At 36.9% G+C, this 20135-nt stretch overlaps 1 protein-coding gene across 2 annotated transcripts; it reads right to left on the reverse strand.

Annotated features, from left to right (window-relative positions):
- Window positions 1-8624: 8624 nt before the first annotated feature.
- Window positions 8625-19964, reverse strand: LOC125229505 (zinc finger C4H2 domain-containing protein). 2 transcript variants are annotated; one of them, XM_048134358.1, is made up of 5 exons: window positions 19423-19964; window positions 18595-18766; window positions 14082-14260; window positions 10920-11015; window positions 8625-8895 (listed from the first exon to the last, which is right to left on the reverse strand). In XM_048134358.1, exons 1-5 carry the CDS (start codon window positions 19479-19481, stop codon window positions 8769-8771), a joined length of 633 nt encoding a protein of 210 aa, XP_047990315.1. In that variant the 5' UTR covers window positions 19482-19964; the 3' UTR covers window positions 8625-8768. The 2 variants fall into 2 exon arrangements, with proteins under 2 accessions (XP_047990315.1, XP_047990314.1); XM_048134357.1 differs by having other exon boundaries at window positions 10881-11015.
- Between the last annotated feature and the right edge of the window lie 171 nt (window positions 19965-20135).

Raw genomic sequence — 20135 nt, forward strand, 5'->3', positions numbered from 1 at the left:
GTGAGGGATAACAGGAGCACATCATAATCATTATAATTAAAATATTTTACAATAATTAAGTATTATATTATAAGCTGTCTGTTTCTTCCATTACCTAGCTCAAGGTTCTGTAGGTTACTAGAGTTGTGTTTTATTATCATGCTAGCTTTTGCCTGCGGCTTCGCTCGCGTTAGAAAGAGACAAAAAGTAGCCTATGCCACTCTCCATCCCTTCAACTATCTCCACTTAAAAAAATCACGTCAATTCGTCGCTCCGTTTTACCGTGAAAGACTGACAAACAAACAGACACACACACACACACTTTCCCATTTATAATATTAGTATGGATGATGCATAGATTATCAGAGCTTTGTTGCTTAGAGGATCTTGAAAGACCTGAAATGGCATTATTTTGAGAAAAAATACCTATTATAAGGACGTTCTCACATTATCCGATACGAAATCGGATGTAAGAAGGATGTCAAAGAAAAATATCGGTCCAACATCCGATATGATAATGTAAAAAGAGGGGGGGACACTTTTTTTCCTTTAGTGGTTATAAACAGCCCTATCCAAAAATATATCACACGCAGAGTAATCTATAAAACATTTTTTTCCATTTTTTATATTTGAGTACCTAACCTAATTATGGATGTATAAAGGAAGTAAGTATTCTAAATATAGCAAATGCTCACTCAAGTTGATGCATACTTCTCTTATAATTGTAATCATTCAACTCGAAATAATTACAATGCATAAAATATGCATTTTGTAAGATTAGGAAGCACCCTAACTTGTGTTGAAGACCAATTGAAGACGTTAAAAGTCTAGTCAAACGAGATTTGTTTGTATCATCATACGAATAACCTGTTAATATAAAGATACTAATGTACTTAGATTTTTTTTCTTGCAAAGAATAATGAATCTGCGTCGTTCACATGCTGTATGCACTCAGTCACGAGATAGCCAGTCATGTGACGCCCTCGGTCAGTGCTACTTCGTACTTATCCCTGTTATCTCAATGGAACGTCGTCTTACTGCCCTTTCGCCCTGTACCGATAATCGACAGAAACTACTCAAACTACGTAGCACAGATTTGTAAGCATTTGTAAACCTTGCAGGAACGAGATATGGTCTGTAATTGTTACGTCTCGATTAGCGTCTGGGACAAGAAAAAGCAAATTTCATCTTCGAATCTGAACAAGCCACGTAAAACACCCAGACGTTGAGTAGTTACTGAATCGTTCCCTAGATGTCACTGTTAGGTGTAATCAAAATCCTGAATCACGCTATAAGTATTTTTCTTGGAATAATGACCCCAGCGATTACAAGATTAGTTCATGAAAGCAACACTAGATGTCACTATACCGTGAACACTGTATAAATATCACGCAAGATGGCGTTGAAAGTAAAAAACTTTCACGTTATTTATCTTTTTCTTAGAAAAAAAAACCCAGCGCCCTACATTTTTGTGTAGTGCCCTACATGTGCTAGATGGTATTGGCTAATTATTATTATAGTTAGTAAATGTTGATGGCCCATTTAGTATGAGTACCTACTTACAAATATTTTCATTCACGCTAATAAGTATAGAGTTGTTCATTTTATGGGCAACGGCAAATTGACCTATCTCGGTCGGTACTTATTCGTTTTAAGTAAAATACTGAAATAATGTGACAGCTCGATCTCGTATCATTTTGGACATTCGTAAGTTTTATTTTATTTTAAACTGTCGTCGGTGTGGTGCTTCCGGACCGATACAAACAACCCTGAAGGAAGGAGCGTATTCCTTAAAGACCGGCAACGTACTTCCAACTCCTATGGTGTCCATGGGCGGCGGTAATTGCTTACAGTCTGCTCGTTTGACTCAGATCAGAAATAAAAGGGACAAGAAAAATGAGTATTATGATTATGACGCATCGTACCCTGTCATATCGTTCTCATTTCTCAGCAAAAATTTTACGCATATCATATCAATATCCAATAGGCACTGATTGAAAGTAGAGCAAATGAGTCGTTATGATTACCATTTTCTTTGTTAGTTTTGAAAAGAGAATGTAGGTACACCAATTAATTCTTATCGCCAAGGAAATAATGAGCGATGATGCAGCATAGTTTTAAATTACAAATGTTTACTTTTCTTTGTCAAGTTCCAATTAGATGTAAAACGGTTACTCATTAACGCGTATTATATTTGATTAATACAATGCGAGTAACATGAGGTCAGGGTGTGTCACCGCGAACTTTGTTTTGTCGGGTTTCTGGATCAACAAAGAATGGAATGGTGACATGCATACACAGCTGTTTTGTGTTTATATTAGCAGTTTTCGGAAGAATGTTATTACATTGGACCCCGTGTATTAGTTAGTCATAGCTATAAGAATGTAGGTCCTCGTCCTCTTCGCCATGCGTGGTATAAAAAATTTACCTACTAGTACATGCGAAATTGGATTTTAATCTACCTTTAATTAATAGAGTATGTAGGTATAACCTAACTTGTGCTTTTACTGAAAGTACTGTGTACTTAACACAGCAAAAGGGAGTGTACAAGTTTCTAAGGGTTGGCAACGCGCATGTGACACTTCTTGAGTTGCAGGCGTCTATAGTTGCTCAGGGCTACCACGGCTAGAGGTGGGCGTTGTGGACAAAGGCCCTACTTTAATGGTTACCATCGCCGTTCATATCATAATGTAGTAGAACTAAGAACACAGTACACCTGTATGCCAAGTGCAAATCTTAACAATTGAACCCAAATCCCTGACCCGACTACTACGACACCCACGGAAGGAAAAAAGGTGGTGAATTTTCAATAGTGAAGCATACAATATATCTACCGATATATACAGGCGCACGAGAACGTCGAAAACTCTTTATTTATTCATCATTCTCCTAGCATTGTCCTGGCATTCACCATGGGTCATGAGAGCCTGGGTACGCTTTGACAAATAATCCCTAGATTTGGTGTAGGTACTACATTTACGAAAGCGACAGCCATCTGACCTTCAACCCAACGGGTAACTAAGCCTTATTGGGATTAATCCGGTTTCCTCACGATATTTTCGTTCACCGAAAAGCGACTGACAAATATCAAATGACATTTCGCATATAAGTTCCGAAAAACTCATTGGCGCGCCGCGTTCGAACCCGCGAATGAAAGTCGCACCACTCGCACCCTCTTACCGTTAGGCCACCAGCGGCGCTTCATGGGCCACATTTGTATCAAAATACATACTAACATCTTGGTATGATTATAATTATTTATATCCGTCAGCCGATCACGTGCTTTGATATCTGTTACTGTTAACACATATTTCACAACAATAAATAAACGTAAACAATGTTAACATTTATTTTTGTTTAATTGCTGGCTACTTATTATCTTTGTTCTCGATAAATAGTTGTTACTTATTATAGGTACTTAAATATCTGAGAACCCATCACATAAGAGAAATTACTAATTAAATTTACTAAGAAAAAAGTTTCTACTTTGCTAATGCAATAAATAAATATTAAATATTACTTTTTTAAAACTGCGAATACAAATTTCCCAAGACAGTCATTCGCTATTTTTGTTTACTACAAAATAGAGGTAGCACACTACATTTTTGTAGAAATCGCCTTAGGTTTTGCAGGGGAGTTCCCATACGATGTGTAAAACTTTTTGGAGAACTTTTAGAGCAGTTCCTACAATAATCTATTGTCCTTTTGACATTAAGGGTAGATAGATCTCCATAGAATGGAACCTGCGTTCTCTTTTATGCAACAGACGACTAGACCCTGGACGCAGGTTAAGACCTTTCTATTTCTTTCTATTTTTTCCCTTCGTAGGTATATGATGATGTCTGTTGATTTTTGTTATATTGATAGTTCTAAAATGTCTAAATCATTTGTGGGCAAGTACAGCCCGCGAAGGGATTGTATCCGGATCCGGCCCGCCACCAATCCTTTCAAATAGTGCACTGCAGTTCAGGAACACTGCAGTTCTACGCCGTGCTAATGTCAGCGGCATTGAAGCCTAATATCAAATGCGGCGACAGTTGCGATGGTGTGGTCATGTCTCCCGTATGTCTAATCTAATGACAGAGTGGCTAAGCGCATCTTCCACTCAGAGTTGCAATGTGGCAAGGCGGCCAACTTCTGCGCTTCAAAGATGTGCTGAGTGTGGACTGAGTGAGCACTTACAAAAATTTATTATGAAAAAACCTGACACGTTAGTGGTTCGTTTTTAACCGCCTTCCAAATCTCAAAGGAAGGGGTTCTCAATTCGTCTGTATGTTTTTTATTTTTATTTTTTTTAATGTTTGTTCCTCGATATCTCCGTCGTTACTGGACCGATTTTGAAATTTTTTTTTTTGATTGAATGTATATGCATACAGATTGGTCCCATTTTTCTCAGAACCCAGTTCTGATGATGGGATCCTGGAGAAATCGAGGGAACTCCTCAAATCTGAAAGGCATACATATGGTGATTTTTGTGTTTTTAACCGACTTCAAAAAAGGAGGAGGTTCTCAATTCGACTGAATGTTTTTTTTTTGTATGTATGTTCCTCGATATCTCCGAGAATTGTGGACCGATTTTCAAAATTTTTTTTTTGATCGAACGGGTATAACCCCGAGATGGTCCCATTGGCACCAAGTCAGGGTCTGATGATGGGATCCTGGAGAAATCGAGGGAACTCTTCAAATGTTATAGGCACATGTAATGTTTTCAGTGTATTTTTCAAAGGTAAACCAGTATTTACTCCTGATGGTAATAATTTTATGTAGCTGAGCTGATGATGGAAGGTCAACTCCTCAATGGTTAGGAGTTAAAGGATAATTCTTTCACTAGTGTACATGTATTCGGACTGATACATATAATATCAATAGGAACCACTAAAAATCAACAAATAAATAAACTTTTTTAACAAAAAATAAAACCGCCTTCAAAAATAAGCGCGTTACAAAACACGGAGAAACTAAAAAGCAAAAAATAATAAACCTTTGAATTCAGATTTCTTATCGTATTGCAATAATCTAAACATCCAAATTATAAACAAATCAATTATTTTTGGAGTCGGTGCCAGCCTGCGTATGGTTGGGTGGGGCAAACAGGCAATAGCAAGGCGACGAACAGGTCTGGTACCGACTGCAAAAATAATTGATTTGTTTATAATTTGGATGTTTAGATTATTGCAATACGATAAGAAATCTGAATTCAAAGGTTTATTATTTTTTGCTTTTTAGTTTCTCCGTGTTTTGTAACGCGCTTATTTTTGAAGGCGGTTTTATTTTTAAAGGAACAGCATGCATTTACGTACGGAACAGTGACATTTGGTGTAGTGGAACTCCTGATGATGGTCAGAATGGAACTCCTCAAATCTGAACGGCACACTTATAGTGACTTTGGTATTTTTATAAGAACAGCATGCACTTACGTCCAGAACAGTGACATTTGGTGCAGTGGAACTGCTGATGAAGAGTGAGCCGCCCCTGGTTAGAGTTCCGTTCTGATAATCATTCTCATCTGTAAGTACTTCAGAATCATCCAAATTTCAAAATTGGTTCAGAAATGACGGAGATATCGAATAACAAACATTAAAAAATATACAGACGAATTGATAACATAATCCAACATTTGAAAGTATTTATCACCAGAACCCCAAAGGAAGGCGGTTTTTTTTTCTTATTATGTATTTTACAAATTCCCATTTCACTTTTACTAAACTATACACATATAATAGCGGTCTAAATATTATGTTTTTCATCAAAATTCGGCTTTTCAAAAGTGTGAGGATTGAGTGAGCATAAGAAACTATTTGTAAAAAATTAAATACGTAACTAGGTGATCTAAAATTTATAGAGGTAGGTTGGCATATTTTTTACTAAATGTTAGTATATAAATATTATATGTTAAATGAATACATTCACTGTTTTCGTTGGTAGTTTGTGAGAACTGAGTGAGCACATGTTAATGACTGTATCTTTTGATTTATCTTTTTACAAATTCAGAGATTCGTTTTACAATTGTTTTAGAACTTTTACTAAATGATCAGCATATTTTTTTTTATTTTCGGAAGGTGCTCACTCAATCCACACAAGCCAAACAAGCCTTCGAAGATCAGAGGCGAGTGGATCTCGATGCGAAACGCGACGAGTTAAAGGCCCGACCACCTGCGGTCACAAATTATAATTTCGTTTGAGGGGTGTTAATTGACCTGCTGTGAGTGTGGTCGCACATTCACGGCAATAATAGGCTACGTCAGTCACCAGAGAGTCCACGACCGTCGCTCTCACTAACCAGTACAGACCCAGTCGCCAAGGCCGAAACCGGCCAGGACAGGATGATGATGAAAATGCACTTTTGGTGTAAATCTGGCCCGCCTCAAAAATTCCTTCATATTTTGGGCCCTAATGAAAGTTTGCCCACCACTGGTCTAAAATGTACGAGCAATAAAGAAAAATACAGTTTTCGACACAGATGAACGTTTTATTGTAAAAACATAGCTATACACAATGCTGCATTACGCTACTATTTACAGAAGTATTGAAATATGGCTATTGACACTGGGTATTATAATACTAATTATATATTTTTTTGTTTTATTATTTAGTTTATATTATTTAGTATTATTTCAGTTACATGTCTTCTGCAATCGTTTTATTATGAGATAAAGTAGGCAATTGACTAGAATTCCTACACTCAACTGTCATGTTTGAATGTAAAAAAAATCTCATCCCCACTACAAATGGTAACTGGTATTAATTTTCTCAGTAATACTGTAAATTAATTATAATTAGGTATTTATTTCAACTATTTTAAGCCGATTTGGAATAAGAACATTTTGATTTTTATGTACACCTATGGGGAATGGCCCAAAACATGCAAAATATGAGATTCTAGAAATTGTTATTTTATTTACTCAGGCGTTTGAAATCCATATCAATTAAAACAATATTTATTGCTAGGTTTTGTTCGCAATAGTTTGTATGTATAGTTCCTTTCCTACTTGTCTGTAATAAGCCAGGCTACGACTACGATATTCGTAGCGATAAATCCATAATACTGTAGTAAGTGATTTCCGATAAGAGAGAGGTCTTATAGTTTATGTGCAAAATAGACGTTTTATAAGAATTTCTGTTTTAATTTCAGATAATGAAGGCCCTATTGCCCTCGAACTATAAAGGACTTTTCTGCAGGGATAGCACATGATAGGCGCGACAGTATCTTCGTTGCGACATAGATGACACGTCTTTTGCTAATTGTATTAAATTAAGGACACATGAGGATAGATAGTCTATGTCGCGGTTAGATAATCTCGCGGCAATCATGTGCTAGCCCTGCTGTAATGAAAATCACATATATTGGTATCAGCGCGGATCTGACCGGTGACTAAAACTAACATCAATATTTAACCAAAAAACAAGGACTTTATGATAACTCTAATGATTTTCCCAAGACAACTAATTATAAGCTAGTAAATAATATAAGTAGATATAGAACCTAATGTATTAGGAGCCTCGTCTGCCAACAAACCATACTCTGGTTTGGTAGAAGTTAAAGTTTAGTTTTAAGTTTTAGTTTTGAATAAACATTTATTTCATTCTTCATTTTCATTTTCATATATGTTGCTCTCGATTTTCAACACTGACTAAGATACATAAGCGGTCAGAATAAGTTGTCAAATACTGACAACTTACTACTATCTACTAGTTAACCAAATGAATTGAAAATAATAATTTGTGTAATGGGAGAAGTTAGTCAGACCTAATCCTTGTTCATTGATTTGTGTAGTTAGAGACTACTTAAAGACTCCACAATTTAATTCTAGCCTACCATATACTTATACTATAAAACTATTTACAAAATCTACATGGGTTTTAAAAAACGATTAGGGTGATTTTTTTGGCACAATATATTATTGGGCAATGCTTCTTTTTACTTCCAATGCCCTAAACTATGACAGGGTTAGGTAATTAGTAAAATGATATATTCTTTGTTTACTTTCTTTGAAAAGAAGATATTCATTTGTAAATAATATATTGTTATTTTTTTATACTGTTTGGCACGGAATGATACTCGCTAAAAATATTAATATTTAGCTTACCTGGCGTGCACTCTTTTAAATTACATGAATGCATTTTTTTATAAACATAATTAATACAAATTGCCGAAGATAAATCCTATAGGCCTTCTATAGTACCTTTAATTTTCACGGTATTCAAATATATCTTAAAATAATTGTGCGTGTTTTATATAAAAATAACCAATTGAGTTTAGGTTAATTAAATTTAAACCAAAAGAACATGCATTGCTGCATTCAATTATAGATCATACTGTAATATTAATAATAAATTATAATGACATACATGTAGTATCAACATAATATCTACGGTGTATAATTAATATACTGACACTATTATTTTTATCATATGCTTCATTCCAGTCCTTTAAGATATTTCGATCGGTATCTACATAATTGCAAATAATTTTTCTCACATTTCGAAAGCATACAGCACGTACTCCTTGACTATATACTTCACCACAGTGACATTGACTGACAATAAATTATGTGCCTATCACTGGGTTGATAAGTCACCACAGTGACATTTGACCCCCTGCATACAAATTCTGTGCAAGGGGGTCTATCACTGCAGCTGATAAGTACATCGTTAATCAGCGTCAATATTTCCTTGTTGGACAGACAATGAATGGCGAAGTGTCACTGCGACAAATGTCACTGTTGTGAATTAGGCCACAGGACTATAATAAACAAAATCAGGCAATACTAACGACAGGGGTGGTTCGACTATTTCTTCTTGGGTTTCTTAGGGTTGCGCGAGCGAGACTTGGCCTTGCAGAGAGGGCAGATGGGCGCATTGCGGTGAATCTGCTGGTGGCAGGATAGGCAGGACTTCATCGGCGGAGGCTGTTGCCTGTAATGAGGGTCATAATTTATTAGTGAGGCTTTTTGTCAGAGAGCATTTAAATTCTGCATGAAATAATTCTTGTCTGCTGCAGAGAGAAGTGAGTTATACGCATTTGGGGTCAAGACAATAATTACAAATATAAAAATCAAATAAAACAAAATAAAAACTATGGAAACGGATTAAATCGCGTATAATGAATTTAAAATACATCCCGACGTTTCGAACTCTTTACAGCGTCAGTCACCCGTTGACCACGAACGCTGTAAAGAGTTCGAAACGTCGGGATGTATTTTAAATTCATTATACGCGATTTAATCCGTTTCCATAGTTTTATTTCATGAGTAACTATCGCGGTAACCGAAGACAATATTAAAATAAAAACTGTCAAAAAACATACAATAAAGAAAAGAATGGAGAGAAAAACAAAAAGGAATCTCCGCGTGGCGGTGAGGACATCTTAGTTGAGAACCCTGAAAGCGGTTTACGCACCGGCGTAATCTTAGGACGTGCGTCGCCTGTGTGTGGGTTGACGCTAATGTAGTATCCATTAACTTGTTTTCATTCTCAATTACGGTCATTATAAATTCAAATTGATTTTCGGTCTAAGAAATGCTCCCGTTAGTTTGTCGATTTTTTCATTTAACAGCTTTTGGTACCTTAACCTTTTTTAGAATTTGGGACCCTCCAATTAGCCTAAGTTGTTAACAAATATTAACTCACTGTCAGTTTTGTGACGATAATTAAGCATGAAATTTCTATAAAATATTGTTTTTGTGTTAATTACATTTAATGTAATTTAATGGATGACTGTTATTGGCTAATTTGTATAATTGGATAATTGTAATTTAATGGATGACTGTTATTGGCCTTCTTATATGTAAGCAGTAGTATGTCTTAGTTATATTTACGGCTGTTGTTATCCTGTATAACAATAAAATAAAACTAAAAAATACATAAACTTAAGCGATAATCTACATTCAGAATGTGAAAAATAGTTATTTGTTATACAAGGGGGCAAAGTTGTATTTTAACGCCGAGTGTGGAATTGCAAAATGAGCAAGTGAAAGGATTCTACAGTTGAACCACGAGCGAAGCGAGTGGTTCGAGAATAGAATCCTGAACTTGCGAGTATTTTAACACACGAGAAGTAAAATACATTTGCACCCGTGTGTAACAAAAAACTTTTTCACTCACTATAGCGAGGAAACTACAACGCAAAATAGTACATTACATCAGAAGCCGGGAAAATGAGGATTCCCGGCCAAGTGGGTATATACGGCCGAGCGAGCGTGCGAGCGAGGCCGGATAGGGATACGAGGCCGGGAATCCGTTTTCACGCCGAGGCATGTATAGTGCTTTTCTCAAACATACAATGAAATAAAAAAAAATGCTCTAAAGGACAATATTTTATAAAAAAAAGTTACTTTGCAGGCCTAGGCCTAAAAAATAATATGAAATCCCTTTACAGTCCTCTCGAGTTGTTGCGCCCAAAAAGCGATACTTCCCAGCCCATTTTAAGGAACGTAAAGACAATATTTCATTGCATGTTTGAGAAAAATGCGTTTATCACTGCTTCCAGTAGTTCCACAGGTGGTAAATCATCTTTATTACCAGATTCACCTACTTTTATTAATTTTACAGCAGTTAATTTCATAATTTGACTTTATTCAAGGTCAAATTACTTTACCCACTAGTGGATAAAATGCATTTTTACCCGCTGGTATTAAAGGACAAAACACGTGTTTCCGAGCTAGTGAGGGGAAAAGTAAATTACTACACAGATTTTATGCTTAATTGTCGTCACAAAACTGACAGCGAGTTAATTTTTGTTAACAACTTACGCTAATTGGGGTGTCCCAAATTCTGAAAATGCCCACCTATTCATGTTTAAAATGTTTTATAAAATTTAAAATTAAAAAATAAGATAAAATAAAAACACAAATTAAGAAAATAACGAGAGAAAAACAAAAGAAACAAAACAAAAATCGAACCTCAGCGAGACGGTAAGGAAATCTTGGTCGAGAGCAGACCTGAACGCGGGCGGCGGCGGCGGCGGCTTGCGCACCGGCGCCGGCGCCAGGAACGGCACCGGCCGCGCCGCCGGCGCGCTCAGCGCGGGGAAGCGGCTGCAACAAACAATATGCTTTTAAGGGGCTGACAACACCCAATCGCGTAAAATTGATGTTACTTGCGCAGTTTTTTAAGACAAATTATTAGTCTTAGTAAGGCAAGTAAATTATATATTATTATTCATTATATTTCAAAGAACATAGCCGTACTCGATAGGTACACGATTTAATGAAATCGGCTCGATAGAAAAAAATTGCAAAGATTGGTCTCGAGTTCGTCATTAAACGGTTGTGTGTCGTTCAATTATTCACTTAGTTGTCAATATACATATCTAAAACACTAACGAAACATTTTGCACAAATAATGCATCTTTCTATTTTATTTTAATATTTTTTCTACTCCCGTGTTGTTATTCGTCATTTACCGTGTCGTGCATAGATCGTTAAAACCCTACATAAAAGATGCCCGCCCCCGGCCGGCTGGGCGCGCACCCACGCATACGATATAGCTCTTAAAGCATTGTGAGGATGCCTTTAAGGGATATAGCGGGCCGCGGGGCGCCGGCCGGGGGCGGGCGGTGGCGCGGGGGAGTGCGAGAGACAGGGTGAGTGCAGAAACATTGCAGAGGACAATTCAAAATACTTACTTATAGGAAGTTATTCTAGAAAACTATTCAAAAGTAAGTGCATGGTCGTAGAAAAAGTATTGTATGCAACGGTGTTAACCTGAGTCAAAAAACCCACGCCACTCGTCTTTTTTGACCTCCTTTAAACGCCTGTTGCATAAAATACTATTTCCGCACTTTTCGTACCTATCCGCCCTCTTTTAGTGACATCGCGCTCTCACTTACTCCCATACGATTAGACAGTGTACGCTAGCGTCAAGGCCATTGGGTGCTGTCAGCGTCTTAATTTTTTTCTCCTCCCGTAGTGTTATTCGTCATTTACAGTGTCATGCACAGATCTTTAAAACCCTACAAAATGATGCCAGCCGGTGCCCGGCGCCCCGCGCACCCACGCATACGATTTAGCTCTTCAAGCATTGAAAGTCTTTAATGGATATAGCGGGGGCGCGGGGCGCCGGGGGCTGGCGGCGGCGCGGGGGAGTGCGCGCGACAGGGTGAGTGCAGAAACAGAGGAGGCCGGCAAGTCCAAATACAGGAAACAGTGCGAATTTCACGAAAGTTATTCTCGAAAACTATGAAAAAGTAAGTGCATGATCGTAGAAAAAGTATTGTATGCAACGTGTTTAACTGAGTCAAAAAATACTCGTGGCATCTTTATTAACAATTTTCGGCTTCGCCTCAAATTGTTACTCTGTTACTCACGCCATTCGTCTTTTTTGACCTCACTTAAACGCCAGTTGCATAAAATACTATAACACTCCCGCTAGTCTCAAACACATTAGGATTTTTTTTAACAAATTACTAAGTACAATAAAAGCCTTTTCAATAGAATTTTCGAGGTCTTCTCGGAGCATCGCCTTTACTGGTCGAAATCACAATAACATGTACTCGGTGGTACTCCAGCAAAAAGATTGTCGAAAATAGGATGGACGCATGTCCGGCGTTTATTCAACCTATTAAATATATGGAAGTAACCCGTGACACAAAAACCCTGTTACAACACATGGTGGTAAGAAACATCATTGTTGTAGATAAAGCAAATTCTATTTATTAACAAGGAAAGTATATGTTTTCTCCCAAACAGTGTCAATATATAAATGTAGTAAAGATATGTGATAGGTTGCTGCTTTTTTTGTAAATTGCAAAACTTATTTAGCGACTTATAGTCTTACTCCCTTATTCGTAAACGTTCACTAAAGTTCAAGTCGATAAAGTTCGTTTGTCCCTTTCTATCACACCAATACGTCGGATAGGAACAAACGAACTTTATAAAAAAAAAAGCCTTTTATTTCTAGTAAGACAGTAAAATATTACAGAAATTAGAAAAAATATATACCTTAACGATAAACGAACTTTATCAACTTTAGTGAATATTTTTGGACAAGGGAGTTACTTTTTCCATCTTTTTTAGGGTTCCGTAGTCAACTAGGAACCCTTATAGTTTCGCCATGTCTGTCTGTCCGTCCGTCCGTCCGTCCGTCCGTCCGTCCGTCCGTCCGCGGATAATCTCAGTAACCGTTAGCACTAGAAAGCTGAAATTTGGTACCAATATGTATATCAATCACGCCAACAAAGTGCAAAAATAAAAAATGGAAAAAAATGTTTTATTAGGGTACCCCCCTACATGTAAACTGAGGGCTGATATTTTTTTCATTCCAACCCCAACGTGTGATATATTGTTGGATAGGTATTGAAAAATGAATAAGGGTTTGCTAAGATTGTTTTTTGATAATAATAATATTTTCGGAAATAATCGCTCCGAAAGGAAAAAAAGTGCGTCCCCCCCCCCTCTAACTTTTGAACCATATGTTTAAAAAATATGAAAAAAATCACAAAAGTAGAACGTTATAAATACTTTCTAGGAAAATTGTTTTGAACTTGATAGGTTCAGTAGTTTTTGAGAAAAATACGGAAAACTACGGAACCCTACACTGAGCGTGGCCCGACACGCTCTTGGCCGGTTTTTTTTATATTGGGGACACCTTACACACATCAACTTAGCCCCAAACTAAGCAAAGCTTGTACTATGGGTGCTAAGCGACGATATACATACATTTTTATATACTCCATGACTGAGGAACAAATATTTGTGCTCATCACACAAATAAATGCCCTTACCGGGATTCACGAGGTCACTACCAACTGAGCCAGACCGGTTGTCTGGCTCAGTTAGTAGTTCTGTAAAATATTACAATTTAAAAAATATATATATTCTGTCAAACAAGTCTGTCAGTAGGTAAATAAAAACTATATGCATCCTTTTTTCTTTGTTCTTAGGGGGTAGGCAGAGCACATGAAACTACTAAAGCTTCAGACTCTTGGCAAATAAGGGGTTGACCTATAGTTTGACAGGTTGCCAGCCAGCCAGGCTGTTCTTATTATTTACTGACAAACTTGTTTGACAGAGTATACCTTAACGATAAACGAACTTTATCAGCTTAATAACTTTAGTGAACAAGGGGGTTACTGTTTCCATCTGTAGCTAATGTATACTAACTCTGGTGTGACGGGGCTGCCCTCCTCCTCATGCAGCTCCGGCAGCCGCTCCAGCCCTAAGCACTGCCGCCGCAGCAGATCCACCTCCGCCTTCAGCGGCCGGTAGTCCTCGTGCAGCCGGGACGCCGCTGACAGCTTCCGGGACATCGACTCTTCTGTCTGCTTTATTACTGTTTCCATCTGTAACAAACATAGTACATTACGTTACAAGTGCGGAAAAGAGGAAGATCGAAATGAGTAGCGATAAATTAAAACACTACCGACGGGAGTGCTTTAAATCGACATGAGTTACGAATTTTCCTTTTCTGACAAGAAATTTGTTACTTTGCAAACTAGTGTGGAAAAGAAATCACAAAATTGAGGCTAAAGGCGTAAAAATAATAAATAAAAAGCTAGCTAGGCGTAATCCATCCTAATATTATAAATGGGAAAGTGTGTGTGTCTGTTTGTTTGTCCGTCTTTCACGGCAAAACGGAACGACGAATTGACGTGATTTTTTAAGTGGAGATAGTTGAAGGGATGGAGAGTGACATAGGCTACTTTTTGTCTCTTTCTAACCCCCCACTTTCCTAAAATCGAGGGGTGAAAGTTTGTATGGGGCATGTACCGAAATTTTTCCCTTCCCTATAATGGGGGGGGGGAGGGAAGGCTTAACTTCAAACTCAGGTAAATCCATTCTGGTATAAGGTTGATTCTTTTTCGGATTATATATAAGGTATTTTTAACCCCTGACGCAAAAACGACGGGGTGTTATAAGTTTGACGTGTCTGTCTGTCTGTTTGTTTGTCTGTCTGTGTGTGTGTCTGTCTGTGGCATCGTAGCTCCCGAACGGATGAACCGATTTAGATTTAGTTTTTTTTTTGTCTGAAAGCAGAGTTAGTCGGGAGTGTTCTTAGCCTTGTTTCAGTATCATGCATAATCAACCTTAAAGCAGCATGAATTTACCTGACTTTGAAGAAGCTTAAAGCGAGCGAATTAAGCCGCAGGAAAAAGCTAGTACACAATAATCGAGAACAAGAGAACATATTTGATTTGAGGGTAATAAGTTGATCTGTGGGTGGTATTCTATTTGAAACAAACACTACTCAAGACTAGTTGCAGTTAGATTAAAATAGCTTTTAGCTCTCCACCGTACAAACAAACACTTTGTAACGGCACATTTCCGAACTAGACATACAAATAAACAAACACTTTGAATCAATCTAAACATATCTGTGTAATTCTGATTCTTATACCACAGACTTAAGGTTAAGGTTACATGTTGGGTTTGTTAGACTAATGGACAGGTGGTCTAGCCACGAGTTGATTGATTTTTAAACAAATTATTGTTAATGCATTTAAAATTATACTTATTTTCATGTTAATGTTTTTTTTTTTTTTTTTAATGGGATAGGAGGCAAACGAGCAGAGAGGTCGCCTGATGGTAAGCGATCACCGCCGCCCATGGACACCCGAAACACCAGAGGTGTTGGAGGTGCGTTGCCGGCCTTTAAGATGGGTGTACGCTCTTTTCTTGAAGATTTGAAGGTCGTATCGGTCCGGAAATACCGCAGGCGACAATTCATTCCACAGTTTAGCTGTGCGGGGCAGGAAGTTTCTGGAGAAACGCACAGTTGAGGACTGCCAGCCATCTAGATGATGACGATGGAAATGTTGTCGCGTAGGGCGATGGCGGAAAGAAGCGGTAGGGATTAATCCAACAATTCCTCGGAATGTTTACTAAAGCTCTAAAGCTATACTCTAAATGTATAGAAAGAACTAAAAAAGGCAGATTAAGAATAGGGATTGGCCTAATGGCATTGATTGCAGACATTTCTGCTTGTCAGAAAGTTAAAATTCAGAACAGGATATTTAGGAACTTGAAGATGTACAGTGGGCCAAGAAAGTGGTCTGCCAGTTTTGACAAAAATTTCTGTGAGCTCTAACAATCACTAAAACAATTTTTTTTATTCATAACGTATAAGGTTACAACATGGAATGCAGAGGCTTCTGTCACTATTTTTACACACCTTTCAGTACTTTGAGTGTGACAGGGATACAATTTCAGTAGAGGTAATATCAAGTCATCAATTTTGTCCAGGTTTTCAATGCATTCACGTATGGCATTTGTGCTTAGGTTTTTCAGCAATGGTGGCACAGTAACTGTTGTGTTTTCCCAAGGTATCATGTCAACGTAGTCTGTAGAAGCAAAGTTGAATTTAGGCAATTTGAAGGTCCTCACATTATTAGTCTGCGGAAAATTCTTTGCATTAAGTATTTTCTGTAGTGCAAAACATTTTACTTCCTTTCGGTCGTCATCCAACATAGCAATTAATACATTTTCTACGTGGCCGAAGAAACCATTTCGTTGTATGACTGGGTCAATCACTGATTTTAATTGTTGTGGCATATATCTAGAAAGTTGAATAGTCTTATATAAGTGTTTCGCACCATTAGTACAAATCGGTTTCGTTTTAATCGCGAACCACATGGGAGCATACACTTGCAAAATGAAATTCACTAAATGTAGTAAATTATCTGACGGAGAAATGGAAGAAACATAGAGTCTAAGGATTCTGTTTGCTGTGGTAAGCCACCTGGAGTGAACTATTTTACCAGGATTTCTTTGTGACAGTCTTTCATTACAATGACCACAACTTATTGCGTTACAAATGTCATACAAATACAATTGGTCTGTGCTTAGATCATTTTTATTTGTAATATCTGGTTGAAATCACATTTTATAGACTGAAAGGAAACTAACTTTAACTTTTCACAGTCTTTCAAAAGCTTCCCTATTGGTCCTGAAAAGCTTCGTGGGCCGGTTGTGGAACCGTCAAGAGTTTGAAATAAGTGGCGTAAAGGAAGTTCATTTGCATGTAACTGACAAATAAACCATTGTAATGGGCTTTGTAATATTTTTTCCAAATGCCTTATAACGCCTCCGTTTGGTACTGTATTGACGGCAGTACCGTCACATCCAACTACGACCAAATATTTACAGTCTATGTTCTTTTTGTCTAAAAACTCTTTGATGCATTTGCTAATAAATTCAGCTTTACCACTTGAAACTGCAATATGTCCCATGTACTCAGAGTTTGGCTCTTTAACTAAACTCTTCTGATATAAGTATTCGTTTTGTGCTGTTTACAATTGATAAAGTGCTGTCTTTCCGGCCATCAAAATATAATCCAAAATTATTACATACCAATAACGGCGAGTTTATCAGTATATTTCTTTCCTTTTCACGGTTTCTTCTAAATAATTATTGCCTCCGGTAAATATTTACGTGTTGCAAACAATCTCGTGTTTATACTTTCAACTTGTCAATTTTCGCAACAACGTAGGGTAGCTCTACATTTAACTACAGTTAACACTACCGTCGTATTTACCATTATGAGAAAGCAATGTTGCCAGGTGGAAATAAATTCGTAAATTGATTGTTACTTTTCATAATTTTAACATTATTTATGAATAATACTGAAACTGTATCTAATACTAAATTTTTTTTTTTAATTTATTTAGAACACAAACAGTCACATAAACAAAATGAGTTGGTGTACTACAATGTAGGTACTAAGTAATTTGGATAAAAAAAGACCTGGAGGTTCATTACTGAATATAAAGATTGTTAACATACTAACAAAATTAGGTATGTAAGCTAATAGGTAAGCAAAAGAAATCATGAACAGTAGGTAATACTTAAGAAATTTTACAGTCATTAGACTAAATACTAAATACATTTTCTTTACTACGATCGGATACAATTATCATTAATTTAATTAGAGGAGGTACTTAAATATTAGTTACTCATATTAAACCGAACAAAAATGTACACTTAGGTATTTTTGTCAAAACTTTAATTAAGTTGGGGCAGTACTTTGCATTGTCCAATTTCACTAATATTTCATATTTTAAAGTTTTATACTTATGAGCAACTTTTGGTCGTATGCCCATTTCAATACAAAAGAAAAATATTTTTTTCATACAAGACCGATCCACCCTAGTAAGTATCATATGTAGACAGAGCAATTGTCACTGACATAATATTATTGCAATGGGAAATCGACCTTGTTGTCTCATGACGTTCAAACGAACCTCAACCGTGGGGTGGTAAATCACATCATTGGTCGACTGTACCTAGAAAAAAAATAGGAGAACACAGAAGAAAAATCCTGTACTCTTCAAAGAAAACCATTATCAGGGACATTATCACTGTTGTTACTGTAGATGTAGATGTAGATGTAGATGTAGTGTAGGGACGCCTGGCCGGTCCCTGTTGTTACTGTAGTGCATTCGGCATGCTTACGGAGGCACAAGTCGACGGTTTTGCAGCTATCATGCGGAAGCGGGTTGCCTCTTTACTAAGCCACTGGCGGGGCAGTACTAACAGCATCATGATGGCATTGTCAGGTAGGTGGGACTCCCCTTTGTTACAGCGAAACTCCATGTTGCAGCAAAATAAATAAATATCTAGGTTTAATAAAATTAGTATAATGTGTTTTTGATGGCCAAAGAAATATTTGAAAACTCACCGCATTGATGTCAGCATGAATCTGTCGTAGTTCCTCCACATGGCTCATTTTCTCTTGCTGAAGTAGCTCCATTTCCCTCTTGTATTGCGCCAGACAACGGCTCTCTGCATCTCCGGATCGGACTTCTGTGAGGATGCTCCGCTTTAGGCGCTCCAGGGTGATAGTCTTGTTCCTGGACATAAGATTATGATTTACTGTATTTATAAATACATACAAGAAAAAAAAACTAAAGAGAAGTGTCATAAAACTTCTTTATACTTAGGAATAGTATAAGATGATGGATACCCATGGCAAAATTCTTAGACCACTGTTGCCCAATGTTAGAGGTACATCCCAATTGGATGGCAAAGGGCTGGTAATAATTTAATTTTAGCATTATTTATTACCTTTAGGCAATGTTAGATTAAACATTATATAAATAGCCAATGCTACCTAAAGACCATTCAAATAGATTTGCAGTTTTAATAAAGCACAGACAACTTCAAATACAAATTCTGCTGTTGCAGCTGGTTCGTTTACGTTACTCGTATAAATATATCCTTTCTTGTTTTCAGAAGCAATAAACTACTAACAGAAATTATGCAATATAAAAGCGGCATCAAGCCAAAGTAGATAACATAAACAATAATAACATTAGCATGACATCAGTGGAATCAGTAGCTTTTCAGGGTTGTAGAGCTAGGAGCACTTGGAAGAGGCTACGCCGCAATGATCACAGTGATAAATTGAGGATTTAGGGATTTACGGAACTATAATCGCTGTCAAGTGTTTATTGATCGAGTCCACAGGTGCGAACTTATCTCATAAAATTGACAATAATATTCATACCTAATCTCCTTCATGGCTTCCAACTTGTGATATATTTCGCGTTCGTTTTCAGCAGTCATTTCTTATTCAAGTCGTAGTAAAAAAAACTAGCCGCAGGCTAAAATATTATAAAAATTATAACGCACAAAGCGAAAAGGATTCGGCCTCGCGCACATGAGATTAACTAGTGATGTACTCAACACTCATCATTCGCTGATACCATATATTCGATTGATACCCGTTTATGTGCGATTATCGATACCACTTCTTAAATAAACCAATGTTTTACTAACGACAATATTTAATTACAATAATCTGTATTATTTGCCTTTATTGCTAGAATCATATTTTATGGAGTCCGAAATATTGAAATGAAAATATAAATAATAAGTACTTCGACAATGAGTTTTTAAAATATTGCGGTAAAAACCGTAAAAAGTGAATGTCTCAAACACACCTATAATAATACCAGCTCAAAAATATAAATTTTCCTAAAATGTCTACTCTTTATTTGTACTTTCCGTTTCAATGGAAAAACTTGTTTCTGTTATAAAACAAATATGAAAAAAGGGTTTGCTGTGTTTATTTCCTATACGCAGAATTTAAAGACCATTAAATGACTGGATTGAAACGTGAACATGGTGAAAGTACCATGATCAGAATCACAATAATTTGACGGAAATACTAACATGGCAACTCTTTCTTTACACAAAATGAAATGAAAATGGCCGACT

Source organism: Leguminivora glycinivorella, chromosome 9, assembly GCF_023078275.1.
Source record: "Leguminivora glycinivorella isolate SPB_JAAS2020 chromosome 9, LegGlyc_1.1, whole genome shotgun sequence".
NCBI lineage: Eukaryota > Metazoa > Arthropoda > Insecta > Lepidoptera > Tortricidae > Leguminivora > Leguminivora glycinivorella.